This window comes from Coregonus clupeaformis, chromosome 19, assembly GCF_020615455.1.
Source record: "Coregonus clupeaformis isolate EN_2021a chromosome 19, ASM2061545v1, whole genome shotgun sequence".
NCBI lineage: Eukaryota > Metazoa > Chordata > Actinopteri > Salmoniformes > Salmonidae > Coregonus > Coregonus clupeaformis.
In genome coordinates, this window is record NC_059210.1 from 29226608 (window position 1) to 29254212 (window position 27605).

General features: G+C 43.6%; 1 protein-coding gene across 3 annotated transcripts in view; it reads left to right on the top strand.

The window, feature by feature from the left end:
• LOC121531835 (cadherin-13) overlaps positions 1 to 25888 on the top strand; it is a 576485-nt gene extending 550597 nt beyond the window's left edge. For all 3 annotated transcript variants that reach the window (XM_045227157.1, XM_045227158.1, XM_041837322.2), the window contains 3 exons: positions 7017 to 7247; positions 8179 to 8397; positions 24663 to 25888. In XM_045227157.1, coding sequence (XP_045083092.1) covers positions 7017 to 7247; positions 8179 to 8397; positions 24663 to 24670 — 458 coding nt within the window. In that variant the 3' untranslated portion in view covers positions 24671 to 25888. The remainder of the gene's footprint in view (positions 1 to 7016; positions 7248 to 8178; positions 8398 to 24662) is intronic.
• Positions 25889 to 27605: the final 1717 nt, after the last annotated feature.

A 27605-nucleotide genomic window follows, 5' to 3' on the forward strand; every position in this document is an offset into this window, starting at 1 on the left:
CGGAGGAAGTCGTGACAGCCAGGCTGAGCTGATGAGACAGTGGATTGCGCCGTCAGATGGAACAGAGTAAATAGGCATGGATGACCTCTGTGCTTTCTCCTTGGCTAAACTAGGCTCGTAATTGTAATTATTTATTCATATTTAAAGATCACATACGAGTTTGTAATTAAGGCACATTAAAGTTCACATATTCAAAAAGGCATTTCTGTAAACAATTATTATAATAATAATAATTTATTCGAACGGCCCTCCTGTGAAGTAGGAACTAGCGCCAAACGCCTGTGATCCTGTAACCAGTCACAAATTAGGTATCCATTACTTAAATTGTATTTACAGTATTGTACCATGTTATAATAACACCATGATGGTTGAGCTTGCTTAAAGTCGAGTGAATAGCATGCTTTCATACCTCACTTGCTGTTTCTAGTCTTGTCAGTAGCCTTTCCAGTAGCTTGATAGAATGAAATGACAACCAGAAGTCTATTTTGAAACTAATTTGTCAAACTAGCAGTGCACCTGTCCTCCTCAGTTGTCTCCCTGAAGTCATCCTTCTTAATAACACCCACCCATTGCTAAATTGGCTGTGGCTGGGCTTATTTACAGCAATGATCAGCCAATCAGATTAGCATGAAGCTATAGTCTTTCACATCATCCACTAGAGAGAGAGAGAGAAAGAGAGAGAGGGATGTGTGTGAGTGATTTAGTGAGTGAAGGGCCTTCTCTGGGGAGACTATACAGCTCATTCTCTACCTTCTGGCTGTGTGAAGAGGGGCTATAATGCTGTATAAGGACCCTTTTTGCATGTGTTATCATTCTCAAAATAGATTGTTTAATTGCCTCTCAACCCCTTCTCGCTCATTCTGTGTCTTCATTCTGCTTTTACCTGCTTTGCGTATCCACCTGACGTTCTCCACTCACACCTCTCTCTCTCTCAGGGTGTACAGTGCATTTGGAAAGTATTCAGACCCCTTGACTTTTTCCACATTCTGTTACATTACAACCTTATTCTAAAATGGATTAAATTGTTTTGTTTTCTTCATCAATTTACACACAATACACCATAATGACAAAGCAAAAACTGTTTTTTTTTAATGTTTGCAAATGTATTTAAAAAAAACTATATTACTTTTACATAAGTATTCAGACCCTTTACTCAGTACTTTGTTGAAGCACCTTTGGAAGCAATTACAGCCTAGAGTCTTCTTGGGTTTCTCCCATTCTTCTCTGCAGATCCTCTCAAGCTCTGTCGGGTTGGATGGGGAGCATCGCTGCACATCTATTTTCAGGTCTCTCCAGAGATGTTCGATCGGGTTCAAGTCCGGGCTCTGGCTGGGCCACTCAAGGACATTCAGAGACTTGTCCCAAAGCCACTCCTGCATTTTCTTGGCTCCTGCATTGTGTGCTTAGGGTTGTTGTCCTGTTGGAAGGTGAACCTTCACCTCAGTCTGAGGTCCTGGGCGCTCTGGAGCAGGTTTTCATCAAGGATCTCTCTGTTCTTTGCTCCGTTCACCTTTCCCTCAATCCTGTCTAGTCTCCCAGTCCCTGCCGCTGAAAAACATCCCTACAGCATGATGCTGCCACCACCATGCTTCACCGTAGTGATGGTACCAGGTTTCCTCAAGACGTGATGCTTGGCATTCAGGCCAAAGAGTTCAATCTTGGTTTCATCAGACCAGAGAATCTTGTTTCTCATGGTCTGAGAGTCTTTAGGTGCCTTTTGGCAAACTCCAAGCGGGCTGTCATGTGCCTTTTACTGAGGAGTGGCTTCTGTCTGGCCACTCTACCATAAATGCCTGAATGGTGGAGTGCTGCATAGATGGTTGTCCTTCTGGAAGGTTCTCCCATCTCCACAAAGGAACTCTGTAGCTCTGTCAGAGTGACCATCAGGTTATTGGTCACCTCCCTCACCAAGGCCCTTCTCCCCCGATTACTCAGTTTGGCCGTGCAGCCAACTCTAGGAAGAGTCTTGGTGGTTCCGAACTTCTTCCATTTAAGAATGATGGAGGCCACTGTGTTCTTGGGGACCTTCAATGCTGCATACATGTTTTGGTACCCTTCCCTAGATCTGTTCCTCGACACAATCCTGTCTCGGAGCTCTATGGACAATTCCTTCGACCTCATGGCTTGGTTTTTGCTCTGACATGCACTGTCAACTGTGAGACCTTATATAGATAGGTGTGTGCCTTTCCAAATCATATCCAATTAGTTGAATTTACCACAGGTGCACTCCAATCAAGTTGTAGAAACATCTCAAGAATGATCAATGGAAACAGGATGCACCTAAGCTCAATTTCGAGTCTCGTAGCTTGCAAAGGGTCTGAATACTTGTGTAAATAAGGTATGTCGGTTTTTTATTTGTTATACATTTGCAAAAGTTTCTAAAAACCTGTTTTTGCTTTGTCATTATGGGGTATTGTGTGTCGATTGATGAGGAAAATTTTTTATTTAATCAATTTTAGAATAAGGCTGTAACGTAACAAAATGTGAAACAAGTCAAGGGGTCTGAATAGTTTCCGAATGCACTGTATCTCTCCATCCTCAAATCTGCCTCTCTTGCTCTTGACATCCTCCTTCATGCCTGTGCTCATGCTTTCCTTCCTCTGCCACCTCTGTCTTCTCCCTCTCCTTCCCGCCTCTGCCCTTCTCTCTTTTATAATACTCTCTATTTCCCCTTTGCATTGCATCTGTGAATTAGTTTCCTTGGCTGCATGGGAGAGTGTGATGTATTGTGACATTTTCTGGCAACGCTATTTCTCATCCCCCTTGTGATTTTTTTATTTCCGTTTTCTCCATCAGCTGCTTTAGTAGCTGAGAAAATAATCCCAATAATAATCACAATAATAAGTATTTCCAGCCAAGGGCATCCTCCCCCCTGTTGCTGGTATTTTAAATAATTTCTACAGTTAATGGGTGTTCTAATGAAAAGAAGCAGCAGCCAGGCAGCCAGGGAAGACTGCTGCGATGTCTTAATGTCCACAGAAATTCAGCTCTTAGTGGAATGTAGGTAGGGCCCTTTTCTCCACAGACAGGCCTATGTGTTTGGAGAGGTTATTAAGAAGACAGCCTTTTCTCTCTAAAAAAAAAGCATATTTTGCTCTTAGTAGCCCACAACAGTAACCCTCTCACACAAGAAATAAAGATCCTTTGACTGAGCACTGGAATATTCCATTTCATTTTAGCCAATGTGATGTTGTTTTTCTTACCAATCTAAAGCATGTACTGCTCTACAAAGCCTGTTCCCCAGATGAAATGTGCAGCAGAACTAGATTATAGATCGTATGCCCATCACGCTGTGTGCCAAGGAGAAGCTCCACTCACTCTATTTCAAACTGCAGCAGGTCTCAACACAGCCCTGTCCCTCCAGACAAGGTCTGGGGAAGAGAAAGAAGAAGGGTGCATCTCTCCTCACAGCCTGCAGCAGAGGATTAGCTTCCCATTCCAGCTCCACAAGTCAATCAATCCCCATCTCACCAGCTCCCCGTCAACCTCTCATCTCTGGGCTGCTACAGGAGAATAGCAGAGCTGCAAGGCCAGGGGCATACAGACAGGGCACTGACAGTAGACCAGATAACTGAACTGACTGGGTTCACTCACATCCTACAGCAGATTATTCATGATGACTGCTCTCTCTCCTTGCTCAACCCCCCCCCACTTCTCTCTTTCTCTCTTTCATTCTCTTTTTGCCTGTCTCAAAAGGAACCTTTCTGGTTATTGCATTGTAACAAAGTGCTATTTATCAGCACTCAGACTTGTGGAGTATCACTGGTCAATATTAATTTCTGGAAATAAAATAATTGTATTACATTGCTAGGAAAAACACTTAGGGATAACCACTTGGCCCTATATTGCACAGTATAATATTTAATGGTAAATTACACAGGGAAATTATACAAATTGCTATGAAGGATTAGCAGTATCCTTAGGCAAGCACTGCATATAAACTTTTGGCAGTAACTCACTGGTTTGATGTACAATCTCTGTATAATGGTGTGGCATAATGAAGATTGATCTGTCTGAGTCGTTGTTTGGTGAAAATAAAAAAGATATTGATCAGTCAGTAGAGAGTAAACACCCAATGTCAATGGTTACAGAGATGATTTTAAACTCTCAGTCAACTTTTACTGCCAACAATATTGTGTATAGCCTATATGGAGGGAAAGGAGGTTATAATGTTACTCTGTTGTAGCATTAATTAATTTAATGTAATGCTGAAGTGTGACCAAATCGCCTATTAATGAATGCAAGATAAGCTTGAATGCAAACATACCGTACAATTGATAATGATTTAATGCCTCTCAACACACATATGAGTTTAACTTAATCTATATGACATAGCAGAGTGAAGTAGAGGACAAAAGATGAGCTCAGTTTGTGCTGAGACATGTTGATGATGTGGATGTGATGATAATGATGATGACGAGGAGGGAAGGAGGGAGAGAGAGTGATTATATGAGGGAATATGCATTTTAGATGCCAACAGAAGACAAACGGCTTCATTAAACTCTAGCCAAGCACAGCGTCTGCTTGTCTCACTATAAATGTGCAGAATTTGCATGTTTCCTGAGACATCTGTTTTTGCTGGGACACATGGGGAGAGGAAAACTAAGTCTCTATAGTGTTGATGTGTTGAAATAAATACAGATAATCACAGGCCCTTGTCCCCAACAATCTCCATCTTCATCAAAACTAAAAATTCTAATCGCACCCTTTAAATCAAACTCAAGAGGCCGCTACAGCAACATGCTGTTTCTGTTACTGAAACTTAACTCTTCAAGGCCCTAAACTGAACTCTGTTAGATGAACCACACCCAAATGCTTAAAAGTAACCTTTGAAAGTAATCATCCTTGAAAGTGATCTATTTCTCCTGATCTAACAATTATACCATAGTCTATCATCTGCTATAAACACATTAACAGTGAGAAATAGTTCAACAAATTACCAAAGCGCTTTCGCCTTTAGAGCACAAATCATAATTCATTTCCACATTTGTTCCATCTGTATACTCGTGTTTGTTTGGTTCAGATAGAGCAGCTGTTGTGCCTGATTGTGTCTCATCAGCAGTGTATCTCCAGATCCAGCAGCATTTTCTTTGTCCCAGTGTGAGCTATAGCAACTGTGTTGCTGGGACACCTCTGGCAGTCAGAAGTATTGTTAACACAACACTGCTCTGTTGGCTTTGATCTGTGTACCGGTACTTCAGTTCTCCACCCGTGCTGCTCTTGTTTGTGTTGTGACAGATGGTAAAGATTGTTTTCTGGTGTTAACATGATATTGTCCTTGAATATGGGATTGTTGTTTAATTAGTTGTTGATGTGCAGCCAGAGCCATTTCACTGATTCGTTCACAGAAATGCTGAGAGCAAATATATCCATTCTCAATCGCATAACAAGGTTTTGTCTGGAAGTGTTTTGATACCATTCATGTTGATGTTGTGTATGGGTTTGTGTGTCTGAGAAATGTATCTCCAGTCTGAGGTGATAGGCCTAGATCTGCTGGTATCTTTATAGCAAAATGAACTTTATAGGTTGATTTTGTTTTTAGGTTTACCGAGAGTCATAAGGATTTGTCGCTCTCCGTTTTAATCTTTCACTAGAGGAAAATGCCCCCACTCAAAGCACCACCTCACTAATAACACAGCCATGGAAATTAAACCGGCTCTCGTTTGAACAGTTTGACATTTATGACACATGCATCTTGACACATTCACCTTCCCTCCACTCAAACTCTTCCAGGTTCCTGGAAAGCGCATAGTGGTGAGATGATTCTCTAATTGCTGATTTTGTCATGTGTGGGTAATTGCCAGTGACCTCCAGGGCTATTTTGAATGAAGCTGCTTTTCAATCCCCTCTAATCTCTAAGCAACAGAAAGGCTGCGTCCCAAATGACACCCTATTCCCTATATAGAGCACTACTACAAAAGTGATGCACTATATGAGAATAAGGTGCCATTTTGGGAGACAGACAAACTCATACCACACAGCCATGCCTGACTCATACCGCACAGCCATGCCTGACTCATACAGCACAGCCATGCCTGACTCATACCGCACAGCCATGCCTGACTCATACCGCACAGCCATGCCTGACTCATACCGCACAGCCATGCCTGACTCATACCGCACAGCCATGCCTGACTCATACCGCACAGCAATGCCTGACTCATACAGCACACAGCCATGCCTGACTCATACCACACAGCCATGCCTGACTCATACAGCACACAGCCATGCCTGACTCATACCACACAGCCATGCCTGACTCATACCGCACAGCCATGCCTGACTCATACAGCACACAGCCATGCCTGACTCATACCACACAGCCATGCCTGACTCATACCGCACAGCCATGCCTGACTCATACAGCACACAGCCATGCCTGACTCATACCGCACAGCCATGCCTGACTCATACAGCACACATCCATGCCTGACTCATACCGCACAGCCATGCCTGACTCATACAGCACACAGCCATGCCTGACTCATACCGCACAGCCATGCCTGACTCATACCGCACAGCCATGCCTGACTCATACAGCACACAGCCATGCCTGACTCATACAGCACACAGTCGTGCCGTCTCTCTGCATCATTCAATAAAGAGTAATCTCATCTACACAACACAGAGACCTGCTCTGCCAAGCCACGTCTCTCTCAACCATGATCCAAGTGATTCATGTTCCTTTGATCTGGAAATGACACACAGCTTGTTTTGTACAGTTCTCTATTAAGTTGATTGAAGCTCAGAGTCAAAGGAAAGAGAGAAGTTTATCACATAGCTAGTATCTAGAGACCTTGGAGCCACCTGAATCAACCCTTGATTCAAGTGGAAAGACACTGATACTTGGAAATAGTTGCAGGGGGATAGACTTGGTAAATCTGAAATGGAAATGTCCCTAACCATCAGAGAAATGTTTATAGCTACAGTATTCAGAACAGTGCCTTGTGTTTGTAACAGAGAGAGCTGTGTTGTTGATGTTTTTCTAAAAGGTGTGTATTGTGTCCTCCTCACAGGTAGTCCCCCAGCCTCTGGTACTGGCACTCTGGTCATCCACCTGGAGGACTACAATGACAACGCTCCCTATGTGCACCCATCTGTGGTACGGGTGTGTGAAGATGCCAAGGACAGTGTGGTGGTCGTGGGGGGAAGGGACAGGGACATCCACCCCAACGCTGGGCCCTTTAAGATCGAGTTGGGGAAGCAGCCAGGGCTGGAGAAGACGTGGAAGGTCTCCAGGGTCAACAGTGAGTTCAGACTGTAACCTACAGTACACCCCCTAGACTGATACAGGCACTCACTGTACATTTTTGCAGTACCAGCCAATGTTTTGTGATGGGTAAAGTGGGGAATTATAGGGCTATGTCATACTGTCTCCTCTCCCATATCATGTGAGAAGGCTTGTCATTAGAAACATACTGGGGGTGTCTGCCATCCATCCATTAATGCCTCAACTGACAGTGATGTTATGTGTTGTGTGTGCTTCTTTGGTTATTTCTGTGTATGTGTGTGTGTGTGTGTGTGTGTGTGTGTGTGTGTGTGTGTGTGTGTGTGTGTGTGTGTGTGTGTGTGTGTCTCTGGGGACAGGAATTAGACAGTAGGCCTACTGTTCTGTACTATATGTCTCAGTAATGTCAGTCTCTATGGGTGGCCTCAGTGGGATAGCAGGGCTGTGGAGGAGAGGAGGGGCAGGCATGGAACACAGACATTGATTCAGGAGTTGCATCATGTCTGCCGGACCTGCTTCTCCTCTGATTGAAGGACTGACTGACAGAGGCTAAAGCCTGTGCAAAAGCATTGCCTGTGAGTGACAGGGGGAAATGCTCTTCAATCAACTCTGCTGGGGAGCACAAAGAGACAGGTTGACGAGAAATTGATATATAGCATTCTAGCTAGGATGATCCTGGCCATAACCTGTGTGTGTTTACTTCTGTTAGTCTGGTTTGTTTGTTTGTTTGAATGGTATAGCTTCTACTTTTCAGTTTACTGAGATACCATTTTTTCAATTATTCGAATTGACCCCATCCCTGGTGCGTGCATGTGTGCTGTTTATGCATCTCTATTAATTTGTCTGTTCAATTAACTGTCATGATTGTACAGTGTGGCACGTGCTCCAGCATGTAAGTATATAAACATAATTATCTTGTCAGTTAACCTCATTGCCTGGTCTCTATTCAGACACACATGCCCAGATCATGCTGCTACAGAGTATGAAGAGGGCCAACTACCAGTTACCCCTGGTGGTGACAGACTCTGGCCTGCCTCCACTCTCCAACAGCACCGAGATCAAGGTCCAGGTGTGCACCTGTAAGAAGAACAGAATGGACTGCAGCAGTGCTGGCTCTGTACGCTCCAACCTGATGATGATGCTGGCTCTAGTCCTGCTCTCCCTATTCTGTGAGTATACGGTAACTGTAGTCCTGCTCTCCCTATTCTGTGAGAATACGGTAACTGTAGTCCTGCTCTCCCTATTCTGTGAGTATACGGTAACTGTAGTCCTGCTCTCCCTATTCTGTGAGAATACGGTAACTGTAGTCCTGCTCTCCCTATTCTGTGAGAATAAAGTAACTCTAGTCCTGCTCTCCCTATTCTGTGAGTATACGGTAACTGTAGTCCTGCTCTCCCTATTCTGTGAGAATACTGTAACTCTAGTCCTGCTCTCCCTATTCTGTGAGCATACGGTAACGCTAGTCCTGCTCTCTCTACTCTGTGATTATACGGTAACTCTAGTCCTGCTCTCCCTACTCTGTGAGTATACAGTAACTCTAGTCCTGGTCTCCCTACTCTGTGAGTATACGGTAACTCTAGTCCTGCTCTCCCTACTCTGTGAGTATACAGTAACGCTAGTCCTGCTCTCCCTACTCTGTGAGTATATGGTAACTCTAGTCCTGCTCTCCCTACTCTGTGAGTATACGGTAACTCTAGTCAGTTGTGACTATATGGTATACAGCTATGGCCGAGTTTAACATTAAACTACCGCAATAGGGGCTCCCGAGTGGCGCAGCGGTCTAAGGCTACAGACCCTGGTTCGATCCCGGGCTGTATCACAACCTGCCGTGATTGGGAGTCCCATAGGGCGGCGTACAATTGGCCCAGCGTCATCTGGGTTAAGGGAGGGTTTGGCCGGGTGGGCTTTACTTGGCTCATCGTGCTGATGATGAGTGTACTGTTGCTTGTATGCGTTGTATGTGCTTGCTGTTATTGTCACCCCCTGATATTGGCTACACTAGCTATTTCCCACACCGTTGTGGGACATCAGTGCACTGTTGCGGGACATCAATAAAATCCTGGGAGGGAAATAATTGGCCACGTTACTAGCTACAGCTGCACCATCAAGAGCATCTTGACCAGTTGCATCACCGCCTGGTACAGTGAGGGAAAAAAGTATTTGATCCCCTGCTGATTTTGTATGTTTGCCCACTGACAAAGACATGATCAGTCTATAATTTTAATGGTAGGTTTATTTGAACAGTGAGAGACAGAATAACAACAAAAAAATACAAAAAAACGCATGTCAAAAATGTTATAAATTTATTTGCATTTTAATGAGGGAAATAAGTATTTGACCCCTCTGCAAAACATGACTTAGTACTTGGTGGCAAAACCCTTGTTGGCAATCACAGAGGTCAGACGTTTCTTGTAGTTGGCCACCAGGTTTGCACACATCTCAGGAGGGATTTTGTCCCACTTCTCTTTGCAGATCTTCTCCAAGTCATTAAGGTTTCGAGGCTGATGTTTGGCAACTCGAACCTTCAGCTCCCTCCACAGATTTTCTATGGGATTAAGGTCTGGAGACTGGCTAGGCCACTCCAGGACCTTAATGTGCTTCTTCTTGAGCCACTCCTTTGTTGCCTTGGCCGTGTGTTTTGGGTCATTGTCATGCTGGAATACCCATCCATGACCCATTTTCAATGCCCTGGCTGAGGGAAGGAGGTTCTCACCCAAGATTTGACGGTACATGGCCCCTCCATCGTCCCTTTGATGCGGTGAAGTTGTCCTGTCCCCTTAGCAGAAAAACACCCCCAAAGCATAATGTTTCCACCTCCATGTTTGACGGTGGGGATGGTGTTCTTGGGGTCATAGGCAGCATTCCTCCTCCTCCAAAAACGGCGAGTTGAGTTGATGCCAAAGAGCTCCATTTTGGTCTCATCTGACCACAACACTTTCACCCAGTTCTCCTCTGAATCATTCAGATGTTCATTGGCAAACTTCAGACGGGCATGTATATGTGCTTTCTTGAGCAGGGGGACCTTGCGGGCGCTGCAGGATTTCAGTCTTTCACGGCGTAGTGTGTTACCAATTGTTTTCTTGGTGACTATGGTCCCAGCTGCCTTGAGATCATTGACAAGATCCGCCTGTGTAGTTCTGGGCTGAGTCCTCACCGTTCTCATGATCATTGCAACTCCACGAGGTGAGATCTTGCATGGAGCTCCAGGCCGAGGGAGATTGACAGTTATTTTGTGTTTCTTCCATTTGCGAATAATCGCACCAACTGTTGTCACCTTCTCACCAAGCTGCTTGGCGATGGTATTTTAGCCCATTCCAGCCTTGTGTAGGTCTACAATCTTGTCCCTGACATCCTTGGAGAGCACTTTGGTCTTGGCCATGGTGGAGAGTTTGGAATCTGATTGATTGCTTCTGTGGACAGGTGTCTTTTATACAGGTAACAAGCTGAGATTAGGAGCACTCCCTTTAAGAGTGTGCTCCTAATCTCAGCTCGTTACCTGTATGAAAGACACTTGGGAGCCAGAAATCTTTCTGATTGAGAGGGGGTCAAATACTTATTTCCCTCATTAAAATGCAAATCAATTTATAACATTTTTGACATGCGTTTTTCTGGATTTTTTTGTTGTTATTCTGTCTCTCACTGTTCAAATAAACCTACCATTAAAATTATAGACTGATCATTTCTTTGTCAGTGGGCAAACGTACAAAATCAGCAGGGGATCAAACACTTTTTTCCCTCACTGTATGGCATCTGACTGTAAGGCGCTACAGAGGGTAGTGCATACGGCCCAGTACATCACTGGGGCCAAGCTTCCTGCCATCCAGGACCTATATACTAGGCGTGTCAGAGGAGAGCCCAAAAAATTGTCAAAGACTCCAGTCACCCAAGTCATAGACTGTTCTCTCTGCTACCGCACAGCAAGTGGTACCGGATGGTGGTGCTGCTGTTGCTGCTAATATCGACATGCCCTGGGCAGAATATTCGCTCATTAAATCTCAGATGTCTTTACAGCGACTTTTAGACCTGTTCCTAGCATCTCTTCCATTTGTGTTGGTGTGTCTGTGTCTCCTCCACCGTTAATCTGGCGTCCCCCGCTACAGTCAGGCGCTTCCCAGGGACTCCTGTTGGGAGCTCACGCTGTATATCTAATTTATACCATTTGTGATAACATGAATAATGTACTCCTCCAATGAGAATGGGAGGCATAATGGTGCACTTCTAACAGCCCGTCTTCTGGAGGAATAAAATAACTTTCAACTGTTAAATAGATGCCTATTCTGTGTTCAGAGGGGGATTGTGGGCTGGGCTGGTTTTACAGCTGAGTTCCGTGCCCACGGCAATGTTCAGCAAGAGGGGAGCAGAGAATGGCGGGAGGGAGGAAGGAGAAAGGGAGGAGGATGTCCCATCTGTAATTCAACGCACAATGGAGCCATTGAGAGTGTTGAGCAAAAGACGCCTGCAGGCCTGATCATACCAAGCAGCCACTAACTCTCTCTCTCATCAGTCCCTCTCTCTCTCATCCCTCTCTCTCTCTAGTCGCTCACCCGCTTCCATTGCCCTTCTCTCTCAGTTTTTCTCCTTCTCTATCACTCATTCACTCTCTCTCTGTTTCTATCTCTCAATCTCCAGCCATCCCTGACTTACAATGACAATCTATTTTCCTCATCTCCTCATTTTCTCTCCATATCTCTCTATCTCACCTCGTTCCTCCATCCATCACTCTCCCTTTGGGTATGTATCTCTCCATCCGTCCCCTCTTCAGTCTCTCTACTTTCCCTCTCTCCCCCTCTCTCCCCCTCTCTCTGCCTCTCTAAGGCCAGCTGTGAGGCCAGGAGCATACAGACAGGGCTCTGACAATATACCAGATAACTGAACTGACTGGGTTCACTCAGTGAACCTGAGGAGGGATCTAGACATGCAGCCTGACGCAGCCCTAGGTCTACAATCTTGTCCCTGACATCCTTGGAGGGCTCTTTGGTCTTGGCCATGGTGGAGAGTTTGGAATCTGATTGATTGATTGCTTCTGTGGACAGGTGTCTCCTCATTTTCTCTCCATATCTCTCTATCTCACCTCGTTCCTCCATCCATCACTCTCCCTTTGGGTATGTATCTCTCCATCCGTCCCCTCTTCAGTCTCTCTACTTTCCCTCTCTCCCCCTCTCTCCCCCTCTCTCTGCCTCTCTAAGGCCAGCTGTGAGGCCAGGAGCATACAGACAGGGCTCTGACAATATACCAGATAACTGAACTGACTGGGTTCACTCAGTGAACCTGAGGAGGGATCTAGACATGCAGCCTGACGCAGCCCAGAGCAGATTATTCATGATAAGCCTGCTCTCTCTCTCTCTCTTTCTCATGGTGGTCTATGTGCTACAGTGAGGGAAAAAAGTATTTGATCCCCTGCTGATTTTGTACGTTTGCCCACTGACAAAGAAATGATCAGTCTATAATTTTAATGGTAGGTTTATTTGAACAGTGAGAGACAGAATAACAACAAAAAAATACAGAAAAACGCATGTCAAAAATGTTATGAATTGATGTGCATTTTAATGAGGGAAATAAGTATTTGACCTCTCTGCAAAACATGACTTAGTACTTGGTGGCAAAACCCTTGTTGGCAATCACAGAGGTCAGACGTTTCTTGTAGTTAGCCACCAGGTTTGCACACATCTCAGGAGGGATTTTGTCCCACTCCTCTTTGCAGATCTTCTTCAAGTCATTAAGGTTTCGAGGCAGACGTTTGGCAACTCAAACCTTCAGCTCCCTCCACAGATTTTCTATGGGATTAAGGTCTGGAGACTGGCTAGGCCACTCCAGGACCTTAATGTGCTTCTTCTTGAGCCACTCCTTTGTTGCCTTGGCCGTGTGTTTTGGGTCATTGTCATGCTGGAATACCCATCCACGACCCATTTTCAATGCCCTGGCTGAGGGAAGGAGGTTCTCACCCAAGATTTGACGGTACATGGCCCCGTCCATCGTCCCCTTTGATGCGGTGAAGTTGTCCTGTCCCCTTAGCAGAAAAACACCCCCAAAGCATAATGTTTCCACCTCCATGTTTGACGGTGGGGATGGTGTTCTTGGGGTCATAGGCAGCATTCCTCCTCCTCCAAACACGGCGAGTTGAGTTGATGCCAAAGAGCTCCATTTTGGTCTCATCTGACCACAACACTTTCACCCAGTTCTCCTCTGAATCATTCAGATGTTCATTGGCAAACTTCAGACGGGCATGTATATGTGCTTTCTTGAGCAGGGGGACCTTGCGGGCGCTGCAGGATTTCAGTCCTTCACGGCATAGTGTGTTACCAATTGTTTTCTTGGTGACTATGGTCCCAGCTGCCTTGAGATCATTGACAAGATCCTCCCGTGTAGTTCTGGGCTGATTCCTCACCGTTCTCATGATCATTGCAACTCCACAAGGTGAGATCTTGCATGGAGCCCCAGGCCGAGGGAGATTGACAGTTATTTTGTGTTTCTTCCATTTGCGAATAATCGCACCAACTGTTGTCACCTTCTCACCAAGCTGCTTGGCGATGGTCTTGTAGCCCATTCCAGCCTTGTGTAGGTCTACAATCTTGTCCCTGACATCCTTGGAGAGCTCTTTGGTCTTGGCCATGGTGGAGAGTTTGGAATCTGATTGATTGATTGCTTCTGTGGACAGGTGTCTTTTATACAGGTAACAAGCTGAGATTAGGAGCACTCCCTTTAAGAGTGTGCTCCTAATCTCAGCTCGTTACCTGTATGAAAGACACTTGGGAGCCAGAAATTTTTTTGATTGAGAGGGGGTCAAATACTTATTTCCCTCATTAAAATGCAAATCAATTTATAACATTTTTGACATATGTTTTTCTGGATTTTTTTGTTGTTATTTTGTCTCTCACTGTTCAAATAAACATACCATTAAAATTATAGACTGATCATTTCTTTGTCAGCGGGCAAATATACAAAATCAGCAGGAGATCAAATACTTTTTTCCCTCACTGTAGATGATCAATGCTTTGTTATCAGTGGCCAATGTGGAAACAGCTGGTGTGTGTATGAGCCCAGTGAATGTTAATTGGGTGGCATGCAGAGCTTCTCATTGGCATTCATTATGACACACCATACTGTACTGATAGACTCTGGCATTCATTAACCAACCAAAGCATGTTGTTTCATTGGCCAAAACCATAGCTGAATGGGGTGTGTTATGTGGAGCTGCAGACAGTATAGCATCATCAGCAGGCACTGCAGCATATTATTCAGCTGAGCCATGCAGCATGAAGAGACAGGTCGTGATATACGGAGAGGTAATCTTTGTCTGTGTCTCCAGTGGGAGAGAGAGCTGGGCCATAGAGGTCCCCTCTGTATCAGAGTCGGTACAGTGATACACACAGAGAGATGACTTCTGTCAGGGCACATCAGCCAGACCCAGGCTCCACCGCTCAGGCACAGATAGAGGGAACTGATCACTCGTCGTGGAGCCAGATTGTGAGAGGAGTCGAGGAGTAAGATACTGTGATTTCAATTCCCTTATCACCGGGCTGAACTCTGACCCCTCAGCAGAAAGACAGTGAAAAAATGGAAAGAGCTCAAGACAAGTGACAGCAGAGTCTGAGAGAAGAAAGGTGTGAGGAGATTAGACTGTCTGTTCCCCCTCTAACTTAGACACGAATCACACACACACGCACGCACACACATCCAATCTCATACTGTACGTGCATTCTGTCTAACCCTCACACTCTCTCCCTTCCATACTGTACATACCACAGGCAGCTGGTGGCATCTTAATTGGGGAGGACGGGCTCATAATAATGGCTGGAATGGAATTTATGGAATGGTTTCAAACACATGGTTTCTATGTGTTTGTTACTATTCCATTCCCTCCATTCCAGCCATTATTATGTGCTTGTCCTCCTCTCTCCAGCCTTTCTGAACATATTCACACACATGTACTTTCTGTATGATTGACATTTACATTGTGTCTTCCTGCAGGCCTTCTATAGCAGGCTCTAAGTACTTTAGGAAGGAAAGGTCTTAAACACTGTGTGGCTGGTGGAGCTTGCTGCAAGTCCACCAGAGAGGACTGCACTCAACCTAAGGAGAGACGCTGCTCCATCATATGGTTGGGCAATATTCAAATCAAATCAAATGTTATTTGTCACATGCGTCGAATACAACAGGTGTAGACCTTACAGTGAAATGCTTACTTACAAGCCCTTAACCAACAATGCAGTTTTAAGAAAGAATAAAACAAACAAAAAAATATATATAAATAATACGAAATAAAAGTAACAATAATTAAAGAGCAGTAGTAAAAATAACAATAGCGAGGCTATATACAAGGGGTACCGGTACCGAGTCTTATGGCTTGGGGTTAGAAGCTGTTTACATAGGTGTTCCTTTTGTCCAGGTGTGAAAGTGCAGTGTGGAGCGCAATAGAGATTGCATCATCTGTGGATCTATTGGGGCGGTATGCAAATTGGAGTGGGTCTAGGTTTTCTGGGATAATGGTGTTGATGTGAGCCATGACCAGCCTTTCAAAGCACTTCATGGTACAGACGTGAGTGCTACGGGTCGATAGTTATTTAGGCAGGTTACCTTAGTGTTCTTGGGCACAGGGACTATGGTGGTCTGCTTGAAACATGTTGGTATTACAGACTCAGACAGGGAGAGGTCGAAAATGTCAGTGAAGGCACTTACCAGTTGGTCAGCGCATGCTCGTAGTACACGTCCTGGTAATCCGTCTGGCCCTGTGGCCTTGTGAATGTTGACCTGTTTAAAGGTCTTACTCACATCGGCTATGGAGAGCGTGATCACACAGTCGTCCGGAACAGCTGATGCTCTCATGCATGTTTCATTGTTACTTGCCTCGAAGTGAGCATAGAAGTAATTTAGCTCATCTGGTATGCTTGTGTCACTGGTTAGCTAGCGGCTGTGCTTCCCTTTGTAGTCTGTAATAGTTTGCAAGCCCTGCCACATCCGACGAGCGTCGGAGCCAGTGTAGTACGGAGCCGGTGTAGTACAGTGTAGTACGGAGCCGGTGTAGTACGGAGCCGATATTACACTTGTAACGGATATCGAAGATGATTGACAGCCGTTGTCGATAGTGACGACATCGTGATGTGAGAGACAATGCATAACCGATTTCAACTTGACTGGCACCACGCAGTAAAGAGCTGACCGGGCAGCCCACAGCAGGGCCAAGCCAAATGGCCTATTCCTTTGCTATAGCCTGCATACCCTATTTCAATAAATCTGTTATAAACAATTTACAGAATGCAAGAGAACAATGTACAGTCGTGGTCAAAAGTTTTGAGAATGACACAAGTATTGGTCTTCACAAAGTTTGCTGCTTCAGTGTTTTTAGATATTTTTGTCAGATGTACTATGGTATACTGAAGTATAATTACAAGCATTCCATAAGTGTCAAAGGCTTTTATTGACAATTACATTAAGTTTATGCAAAGAGTCAATATTTGCAGTGTTGACCCTTCTTTTTCAAGACCTCTGCAATCCGCCCTGGTATGCTGTCAATTAACTTCTGGGCCACATCCTGACTGATGGCAGCCCATTCTTGCATAATCAATGCTTGGAGTTTGTCAGAATTTGTGGGTTTTTGTTTGTCCACCCGCCTCTTGAGGATTGACCACAAGTTCTCAATGGGATTAAGGTCTGGGGAGTTTCCTGGCCATGGACCCAAAATGTCGATGTTTTGTTCCCCGAGCCACTTAGTTATCACTTTTGCCTTATGGCAAGGTGCTCCATCATGCTGGAAAAGGCATTGTTCGTCACCAAACTGTTCTTGGATGGTTGGGAGAAGTTGCTCTCGGAGGATGTGTTGGTACCATTCCTTATTCATGGCTGTGTTCTTAGGCAAAATTGTGAGTGAGCCCACTCCCTTGGCTGAGAAGCAAACCCACACATGAATGGTCTCAGGATGCTTTACTTTTGGCATGACACAGGACTGATGGTAGCGCTCACCTTGTCTTCTCCGGACAAGCTTTTTTCCAGATGCCCCAAACAATCGGAAAGGGGATTCATCAGATTAAATGACTTTACCCCAGTCCTCAGCAGTCCAATCCCTGTACCTTTTGCAGAATATCAGTTTGTCCCTGATGTTTTTCCTGGAGAGAAGTGGCTTCCTCGCTGCTCTTCTTGACACCAGGCCATCCTCCAAAAGTCTTCACTTCACTGTGCATGCAGATGCACTCACACCTGCCTGCTGCCATTCCTGAGCAAGCTCTGCACTGGTGGTGCCCCGATCCCGCAGCTGAATCAACTTTAGGAGACGGTCCTGGCGCTTGCTGGACTTACTTGGGCGCCCTGAAGCCTTCTTCACAACAATTGAACCTCTCTCCTTGAAGTTCTTGATGATCCGATAAATGGTTGATTTAGGTGCAATCTTACTAGCAGCAATATCCTTGCCTGTGAAGCCCTTTTTATGCAAAGCAATGATGACGGTACGTGTTTCCTTGCAGGTAACCATGGTTAACAGAGGAAGAACAATGATTTCATGCACCACCCTCCTTTTAAAGCTTCCAGTCTGTTAGTCTAACTCAATCAGCATGACAGAGTGATCTCCAGCCTTGTCCTCGTCAACACTCTCACCTGTGTTAACGAGAGAATCACTGACATGATGTCAGCTGGTCCTTTTGTGGCAGGGTTGAAATGCAGTGGAAATGTTTTTTGGGGATTAAGTTCATTTTCATGGCAAAGAGGGACTTTGCAATTACTTGCAATTCATCTGATCACTCGTCATAACATTCTGGAGTATATGCAAATTGCCATCATAAAAGCTGAGGCAGCAAACTTTGTGAAGATTAATATTGTGTCATTCTCAAAACTTTTGACCACGACTGTAGACAGAGCTAAGACTATCACAAAAGCAGAGCAAAATGTCCAGTCAGTTTTTTTCTCTCTGAATGTCGGATGATCTGGGCCATATAGCCAAAGCATATTTGATTTTTTATAGTGGACACTCCAGTGTCTAATTATTTTAAAAGCTTTATTTTCTCTTTTCTCTCCATTTGATATGAATATAACTTCTGTTTGTATGCATGCTGGCTTTCTCCCGTCTCCTCCCGTCGCGCTACTTCATGATCAAACAATGAATTTATCTAACAGAGTTCTCAGAAAGTTTTAAGGTGTTTTTGAATAACCTAAAAACATGACAAGCCTAAGGTAATAATGAGATAGGTAGAACAAACAATAGCAATACAGAAAACTCCAACGAGTAGTTTGAACAAAACTTACAGTTGAGCAAAGCTTTGTCTAAAAGAAACAAGGCAACAGTAAACATGTTGTCCCCAATGAATTATGCAGCACCAGTGGTGTCTGAGATATTGCGTAGTTTGCTAGACTCATATCCCTGAGCATGTGTGCCAAATTTCATCACTCTGAATCAAACAGTTCAAAAGATATAAACATGTGTCCGTTATAGCGCCTTCGTGTGGTCGATATGAATATTCTTGCATATGTTAAGTCTTCACAGTGTTTGCAACATGTGTACCATATTTTGATACAATATGAATATCGTTGACTGATTTATATGCATTTATATGCCAGGCCACGCCCACGTGAATGTTTATTGGTCAATAGCGGCCATGTTGTTTTACATACTAGTCTGGAAAATATTGCATTGAGAAACCATTGTCCATAGATGCCACATATAAAGTTTCGTGCAGATCGGTCATTCAGTGCCAGAAGAGTAACGTTTTAAGTGTTTTTCACAAAATTCTAAATGCCGGAAAATCCATCATGGTGGACTTTATGGGTCCCTAGTCAAATTTGTTCCTTGTGAGGAAAGGGACCTATGTACCGAATTCCATGACTTTAGGTCAAAAGGGATGAGTGGCATGACCTTTCAAAGTTAGCATTTTCATTCTCTTGTTATAGTGACCTCATCAGGTCAATCAATGTAATTTTGTAAATGCCGGATCTCTATGTACAAGACGCATCATTCAGCAAAGTTTTGTCAAAATCGGGCCAGTGCTGTCTTGAGATATCACGTGTGACTAACGCACTAACGTACTACCCGACGGAGACAGATCCACAGTCCCCACCCCGACTTCATCGTGTGAGACAATGATGCATGCATCCCTCCTCCTTGCTGTTCCGAACCAAACGGCCAAAAGCCATATCCTACTAATTAAAATAGCCTATCAAAAGTATTAAGACAAGTTACATTTATGTAGAATATTTCCCAAGTAGGCTATTCTAATAAAGTGTTTATTGTAATGTCCTAGTTGCAGCTTTCAAATGGGAACAATTGTGAAAGTCAGAGTCTATAGGCGATTCTCTATCACAGCTTTATTTTGAATGACAAATATTACAGGCAACAAGAAGTGAAATTGAGCAAACAATCTAATGAGAAGTCAAAAGAAAACTTACAGCTGAGCAAAGCTTATGAAATAAACAATGCGTAAAGTAGGCCTATTTCTTTAGCCTATTATTAGCAATGTATACAACTTACCTACAACATACAGAAGCCTAGACCTAATAACAGTGGAATATTAGGCAAAAATGTGAATCACAGTTCTGGGGAGAGCAGAGTTGCATGCTCTGCAGCCGGACCCTTCATGATTTACAACCCATCACACGATGCACAGCCAGCAAGGCTGTCTTGCGCATTGGCACACACAGACACACACCTCTTTTGTGCCACAGCTCCAACAGAGAGGAATATGTTGCGTTCACGTGCTAGTCGGAACTAGGACACTCTGACATTTCCGACTTGCTCACTGGTTGTATACACGTGCCGCGTTCAACCAGTTAACAAGTCAAACATTTCTGATTTCCAACTAACACGTGAACGCGGCAGTAGGCTAGTAAAAAAGATTTGGCTCCGAAATATATTTTGACATGATTCTTCTCCTCCCCCCTGTAGCATGTAAGCTCGCGCTAGTGGTCCTTTTTAGCTGTCTTTTAAAAGTTATTTTCTTTTTACATTATAATATTTGTTTTTTATTGGTGGGTTGGCCAGCAGGGGGTGATACCATCGTATAACACAATATTTTATGGGTACTTAATCACGATAGGATAGAGATTGACATCGCCCAAACCTAATCAATCTACTTCACTGGACAGCAGGCTCCAAAGTGACTGTCTCTCTGCCCAGCCCAGTACCACAGAAAAATCCATATCCGCATGTACCCTCCTGCTCCTTCCCTACTTTTCAAGGAAAAATAACTCAACGTTACTTTTACAGATCCTTAAATAATGCATGCAAGCCTCCGGGACAGAGCCGGTGTTAAGCATACACAAATATTGTAGTCTTTAGACCTCCATTTACTGCAGCTAGGTCCCTGGCTGAATCCTGGAGCTTACGGGTCCAGTCAGTCCCTGTTGATGTGTGAGCCTCTACAGTGTGATAGGCTTGTAGCAGGACTTTCCCACAGACCTGTAACTCATGAGGCCTCAAATCCCACCTTGAGTTCTGCTGCTGTACCTCTGTTAACAGAGCCTAAATTGGACTTAGGGTGGATTTCATGTCAAGTAACATACAGATGAAGCCTGTATGTATTGTTTTGTATGTTGTGGATCAAATTATCTGGATGGTGCTTACTGTTTGCAGGCAAACAAAATAATGGCCATTGTTAGTAAGAGTACTAATACATCTAGGATAGCTATTTTGTTGAGGAAATTCTCTAATTTAGATAGTAAAACCAATTTGCCAGTGTGGCAGAGATGACCACAGTGCCCCCTGTCTCACTGTCAGTGAATGGCCTGACTGACAGACAGAGTGCGTTTGTATTACAGTCCCTCCAATATTTTGTGATTCTGCGATCACAGAATGTTTCGCAAAATCAACAATTCCCTGCATATTATGGCTTGCAGATTTGGCCAATCACTGCACTATTACTGCATAAAACCGTCAAATCATTGCAATATTACTGCATAAAACCGTCAAATCATTGCAATATTACTGCGTATAACTGTCCAATCACCGCACTACAAAAAGAGGGCTCGCAATTGTAACCAATCACCGTACTTTTATCGCGTAAAATGGTTCAATCAAGCAACATGTCATTTTTGGGATAAATTCGACAAAATCATGCAACATGTCAAAATTGTCCCAGCAAAATCAAGTATTTTGGCCTGCAACTATCACAAAAGAACGCTGCAGAATCCTGGAGGGACTGGTATTATCTCTCTCCAGCAGGTTCTGGCAGGTCTGAAATGGAAGTCTAGCATCATGTGACAGCAGTATGTAAATACAGTATATAGAGTTGTTTTTCCACATGAGCGCTGTGGGCACCACTGACGTTTTAAGATTATTTAGTTTATGAGGGAAACACATGTGAGTGGAGGTGATAAAGTGAAAGGCATGGGTGAACAAGCAGCTGCAGTATTAAACCAGATGACATTTCCTCTCCTACTCCCATTGGGCTGTCTCAAGGCTCAGTCACCCTCCTGCAATCTCCCCTATGACCACAGTCCAACACTGCCTGTTCTCCTTTCTAACATATATCCTGGGCTGTGTACTAGTTACAGGATAATGTTGACCGCATAGGGACACATTCACAATGATGAGCCTGTTATCAGCTATCAGTTAAAGGCTAAAATGTTGATGAGGCTCTTTAGGGCGTATTTTACATTTATTCCCTGTGTGGGTGTGTTGTTGTTAGTGTTTGTCTCAGAAGCTGAGGTGAGCATTGTGGGATTTTATAAGCTGGAGATTTGATAGAAGGGCTGCCGCTGAATCTCAGAGAAAGAAAAGGCAATTAATCCACAAATAGGGAAATAAACCCAGGCAGATAGCCTTCCTCAGTCTGCCAACATGCATCCATCCTCCCTGATGAGCACACACACACACACACACACACACACACACACACACACACACACACACACACACACACACACACACACACACACACACACACACACACACACACACACAGTGATGTTTAAATCCTGTTTTCTGCCCAAATAGCCACTTTCCCTGCTCTAATCCACTCGGTTACAGGAGCAGGTTATTTAGGAGAAGGAGAAATGGGATCCGCCTCCTCCTTGGTAATATTAATTATTCCTCTTTTAATCCCTTTGTTTTGATTTAATAGGTATGACATTACCTGGCTGATAAACCCTCTTCCCCTCCAAATAAAAACACTAAAAACGTTGTTCACCAATGTCATGTTTAATCCTGTGTCTAGTCTAGTCACACCTGTTTTACTGAATGATGGCACATATATTTTTTTCATGCTACAAAATGGAATTGTTTGATTTGAGTTGGTTTTAGTTTTGTCAGAACTACTCTCTTTAAAGCCATAATGGGAAGCAGCCAGAGAGTGACAGTGAGGGTTGCTGCTATATGATTAGACTTTCAAAGGGCAAACTTTACACTCCTCCTCTTCACAAATGGAGCAGATATTGGATATGGCTCACTGTATGCTGTGAGACTTGTCTCCTGACATACTGACATTGATAATGAGATGAAGATGGAAGGAGAGAAGGAAGGGTAGATCCACAGGCAGGCAGGGAGGATGGTAATTCTGCTGGACTGGATTTTACGAGGGCAGCGCTCCTGTGAGTTATTATGTTTGCCTCAACTCCAGCTGACTTCTGCCAGTAGCACTTTCACCCAATTAAGTTGATGTTGATTAGATCAAACATCCCTCTGTCTCCCTCTATCCCTCTATCCCTCTCTCTCTTCCTCTATCCTTCTTTCCCTCTCTTTCTCTCGCTCTCTCCCTCTCTCTCTTTCTCTCTCTCCCTGTCGCTCTCTCTTTCTCTCTCTTTCTTTCTCTCTCTCCATCATTCCCTCCACATCTCAGCCTCTCCAGGTACAGCAGGTGTGCTGGTCACATTTCCCTTCCCATTCTCACTCAGGTTGGTGGGGGTAAGGCTCTTTCTTATCCGCTCCGTGCCTGACTTTATTGCCTCCATGAGAGAGCTGAGGTGAATTGATTTAGCTGTTTATTTTCATTTTTCAGGCTGTGAGTTTTTAGCCAGAGGGGAAAGAATTTGTATGTTTTAAGGCCTGCACGCGGGAATAAAGGTTCCCAGAGTCTCATTACATTCGCAAAACACATCTCTGAAGCACGAGTGTCTTTGCTGTGCTCCGGAGTGTTGTTCAACTTATAGTTCCTTTTCAGAATCACTTAGACCGACACAGTAGAAAAGAGGCCCATTTCCATTAGATATATACCCCATCAAATCAGGCACGCTTCGATCGTTCCGACATTTTGAATGTCTCACAAAATTACAGTTTTCATTTCTCAAAACCACTCTGTAATCTTATTTCGAGGACACACACACACACACACAAGGGAAAAGGGAGCTAAATACAAATCAATCTAACTAACTATGTATACCCAATTTAACAAGGAAAGTAAGAGTGGTGTAATCATTTTCATTTACATATCTCTTTTACACTATTTTGTACTGCATGCATTTTACTTGTCGATCAGCAGTGAAGGAAAATCTTTTGACTTTTTGCTTGCTACAGAAAGCTGGACCCTTGAGCACATCATGAACTTAACTCTCCATGTATAGATGGGCAATCTCATCTCTTTATGTATATAAAAAGCCTTTTCTATGGGCTAAAGAAATGGCCTCTACAATGCCTCCCCATTCACATAGCAGAATCTGTGTAGCATACGGACCTTGAGCAACAGCACAGCTGCTCTGCGGTAGAGAGAGTGCCTGTCTCCACTAGCAACAGGAACAACACCTTCCTACACGAGCTCAGGCAGGATCAGCCCCATGGTCCTGAGGGGCTGTCCTTACTGTCCAGTCAGGACTGAAAAACAACCATACTTATACAGCTACTACATGTCATAATGGAGAGAGAAAGAGATGGAGTTCTGAGTAGAGCCCACAGTGACAGAACAGAGGAATGGGGGATGGCAGAGGGAGACAGACAGCTGGATCGATAACAACTCACAATTCATAATGCTGTGTGTGTGTCACGTGTGTCTGTGTGAGGAAAGGTTTAGCTAGCAGCACTAACTGTACCCAAAGTCTGTGCATCAATCTGATTTATTTCATTATAAGATATATACCTTTATTACCCTACTTTTACGTAACTCCTAATAAATGACTCTGTGTAGATATAAAGGCACCAGGCTGCAATACATGTGTTTTTTCTGCTGGTCTTCGGACGTGTGTGATACATAACCACTATAGAAAAGAAATACATGTTGTTCCATTCAGCAGGGCGTGACAGAGGAGGACATGTCATTATCAAGCTCTCAAACGTTTCCATGGCCATTTTACACAGACAAATAATTGAGTCTCTTTATTCTATCTAAATCTGTACCAAGGGTGTATATTTCGATCTTCTCTGTCCTCTCCATCCTGAATCTTTAATGTAGGATACCTATTACCTGTCTTGTGTAATTGATTGCAACTGATCTGCGTTGACGATGCCCTTGACTATCTGTTTATCTTTCTCTTCCTCTCTCTGTCATTCTCTCTTCTCCTTTTTCACTTTCTATCCACTATTTCTTACCAGGCTTGTAAATTGTGCTGAAACCTACTGTAGTCTACTTGCAACACTGAAGAGAAACGACATATCTCCCCTACGCCATCAAGCCTAAGGAGAGAAGACCTCTCACCATAACTAAAACAACTAGCAAACAATTACACAAAAACACAATTCAGACTGGCCCTCTGTGGTATTAAGCATCTTGGGTGTCACCACGTTATCTTACCCAGCCCCCCCCACAGTTCCCCACCAGCTTTTAGTTACCCCCCTTCACCTCTACCCCACCCCTCTCTCCATCCATTACCACCCCTAGCTCTGTTACCCCTCACCTGAACAGTTGTCCTTGCCCCTGGTCTTCTCCCTCGCCCATCCTTCTCCCGCCCCTCGCCCGCCTCCTCCGTCCATCTAATGTGGGTTCTGTTGTCACGGACACCACCGCCTGAATGGACTCTCTCGCTGGGCAAGGAAACACTGCATAGTCTGAGCTACTGGATACTGGATGGGGAAAAGCATTGACTTTTTGATGTATTACTTTATTTTCTCGTCATAGACGAGTGTATTTGATCTTGTTTCCTACTGTAATGAGAGAAAAAAGCCTGTTTTTGTCTGCAGTGGTTGTGGTTAGGGCAAGGTGGTAGCCATAAGCCTTCTCAAGTCAGAAGTTTCTGGAGTCTTTTTTGATTCGTTTTGTTTCTATTGCATTAGTTGTCATGGAGTGGAAAACAATATATCTTTATAGTAACGGTGTGAAACTTACAAAAAAGTACACTATATATATTTTATTTTTTACCATTGTACAAATATATTAATTAACTTATGTATTTGGACTGCCGGCTCTTCAATTACCCCCACAGAAAAAAGAGAAACCTTTTTGTGGACTTTAGGCACTATTTCTAATGCTATCGATGTGTTTTACTATTTTTAATGTACATCTCCAGTTTTTTGAGAATCTGTGATTAATTTAAATCTGGAGTCTTAAATTGCTTTGCTGATTAGCAATCTGTCTGCCTTGTGTTACATGGATTTGTTTCTCTGCCACTAGCACCGCCTCCCCCTGAGTCACACAAAGAGGTCAAGGAAGGCTAGTGAATTGGTGGTTCGTTTTTTTGCGCTCGTAAAATGTTTTTTGTGTGTTTGGGTTTGTGTGGAAGACCCCATGAGTCACTATAAAGCAAAGAAAAAGATGACATTTTGATTGAGTTATGTCTGTCTTTTGCACTAATTTAATAAAGCCGTTACTGTAATTCCCATCACATTAAGTTTTATTGTTTGTAAGAGCCCCTTTGACTGGCATACGGGGCTTGTAAGTGTGTTTACCAACTGGTTTTGACAGCAAGGCTTCTCACAGACACCCTACTATTACCTATTCATACTCCTTCACACATGGACACCTACATGACAGAGCTCATTTACATAGAGACCACATGTATAGTACCTGATGAAAGCAGACATCCCACAGATTATGTGTAGGTAGGTGTGTGTGGGGGGAGGGATACTCTATGTGATTGCCTGAGACAACTCATTGGTTGCTTCCGGCTGGTAGCCTAGCGGTTAGAGCGTTGGGCCAGTTTAATTCCCTGAGCCGAGAAGGTGAAAAATCTGTCAATGTGTCCTTGAGCAAGGCACTTAACCCTAATTGCTCCAGGGTCGCCATTGATAATGGCAGATCCTGGCCGTGACCCCACTCTCAGAGGGTGTCTCAGGGAAAGTTGGGATATGCAAAAAACGCATGTCCAATTTACACATGAAATAGGACAAATATACTGTAAGCACCCACCAAATTATTATTATTTATTATTATTAATATTATTATTTGTTTACCGTTATCTATGAACACATTCTAAAACACATCCTTAGGGTTCTATTCAATCCGTATCGCAGAAGTTCCCATTTTAGACTGCGTTCACGCTAAACGCTGCATATGTTGGCTCAATTGGAAATTACCTTTACATTTCTATTGCTCAATCTGTAATGCTTCAGCGATACAGATTGAACAAAGCCCTTCAATTAATTTCTTACACTTCCTCTGACAATGTTCTGTGTGATTGCTATTGATTGCTCTTGCTCTCGTCTTGTCTAGACTGCACAGTCATTTTTTGGAACTTGTAGTCTTACATTATATATAGAAAACCCCTTGTTCTGTCTCTCATTAATGCATTTGACAGCATTAAAGCCTTTTGTCAGCCACCCTGAGTGACAGGCAGACAGAGGCAGCCAGAGAAAAGCCACACAGTCAGTCAGACCTGGCTGCCAGAGATCCAAATCAATGAATGATACAGGCTGCTGCTCATTAGGTCTGGGAGTGTAGATCACAGACACACATACACAGACTTTACTAATGGATTGGTCAAAACAAATGTTTGATTTCACCAAATTTTAACATTCTGTCATAAAGAGCACATGTTTAACTTAATAAAAAACAAGTTTTCCCATCTCAAGAGGTTAAATAAATAAAAATGACTATAATTAGTGCCTATTAGGTGCCAAATAAAGAAAACGGGTTGACAGTAACAGGGTTGACCACAACAGGGTTGACGATTTCATCTTAAATCAGCCATTATGGAGGCTTGTTGTGTGCAACAGGGACGGGCAATTGAATACAAGCTTCCCAAAAAAATTTGAATTGTTAAATAATTTCTAGCCTGTTTATCTATCGGTAACAGGTTGATGTGTTACGCCACTTGACTCAGTCTTCCAACACAAAACACCAGAAAATGGCAAAAAAGGAGTAGAACCAGCTCACCTGCTTTTACACTATGATTTGACTATTAGATGTTCAATGTTCTTTTTTTAAAGGAATAGTTTCACCATATTAAAATAAGTTTTCAGTTCACTTAACAGGGTTGACCTTAGAATGAGGGACAGACTTAAATTAATCACTAATAACATGAAATAAATAATAATCTTCAGAAAAGGCTTTGTCAATGCAACACAATAACTAGAGCTTTACAATGATGGGGAAAACTTTGA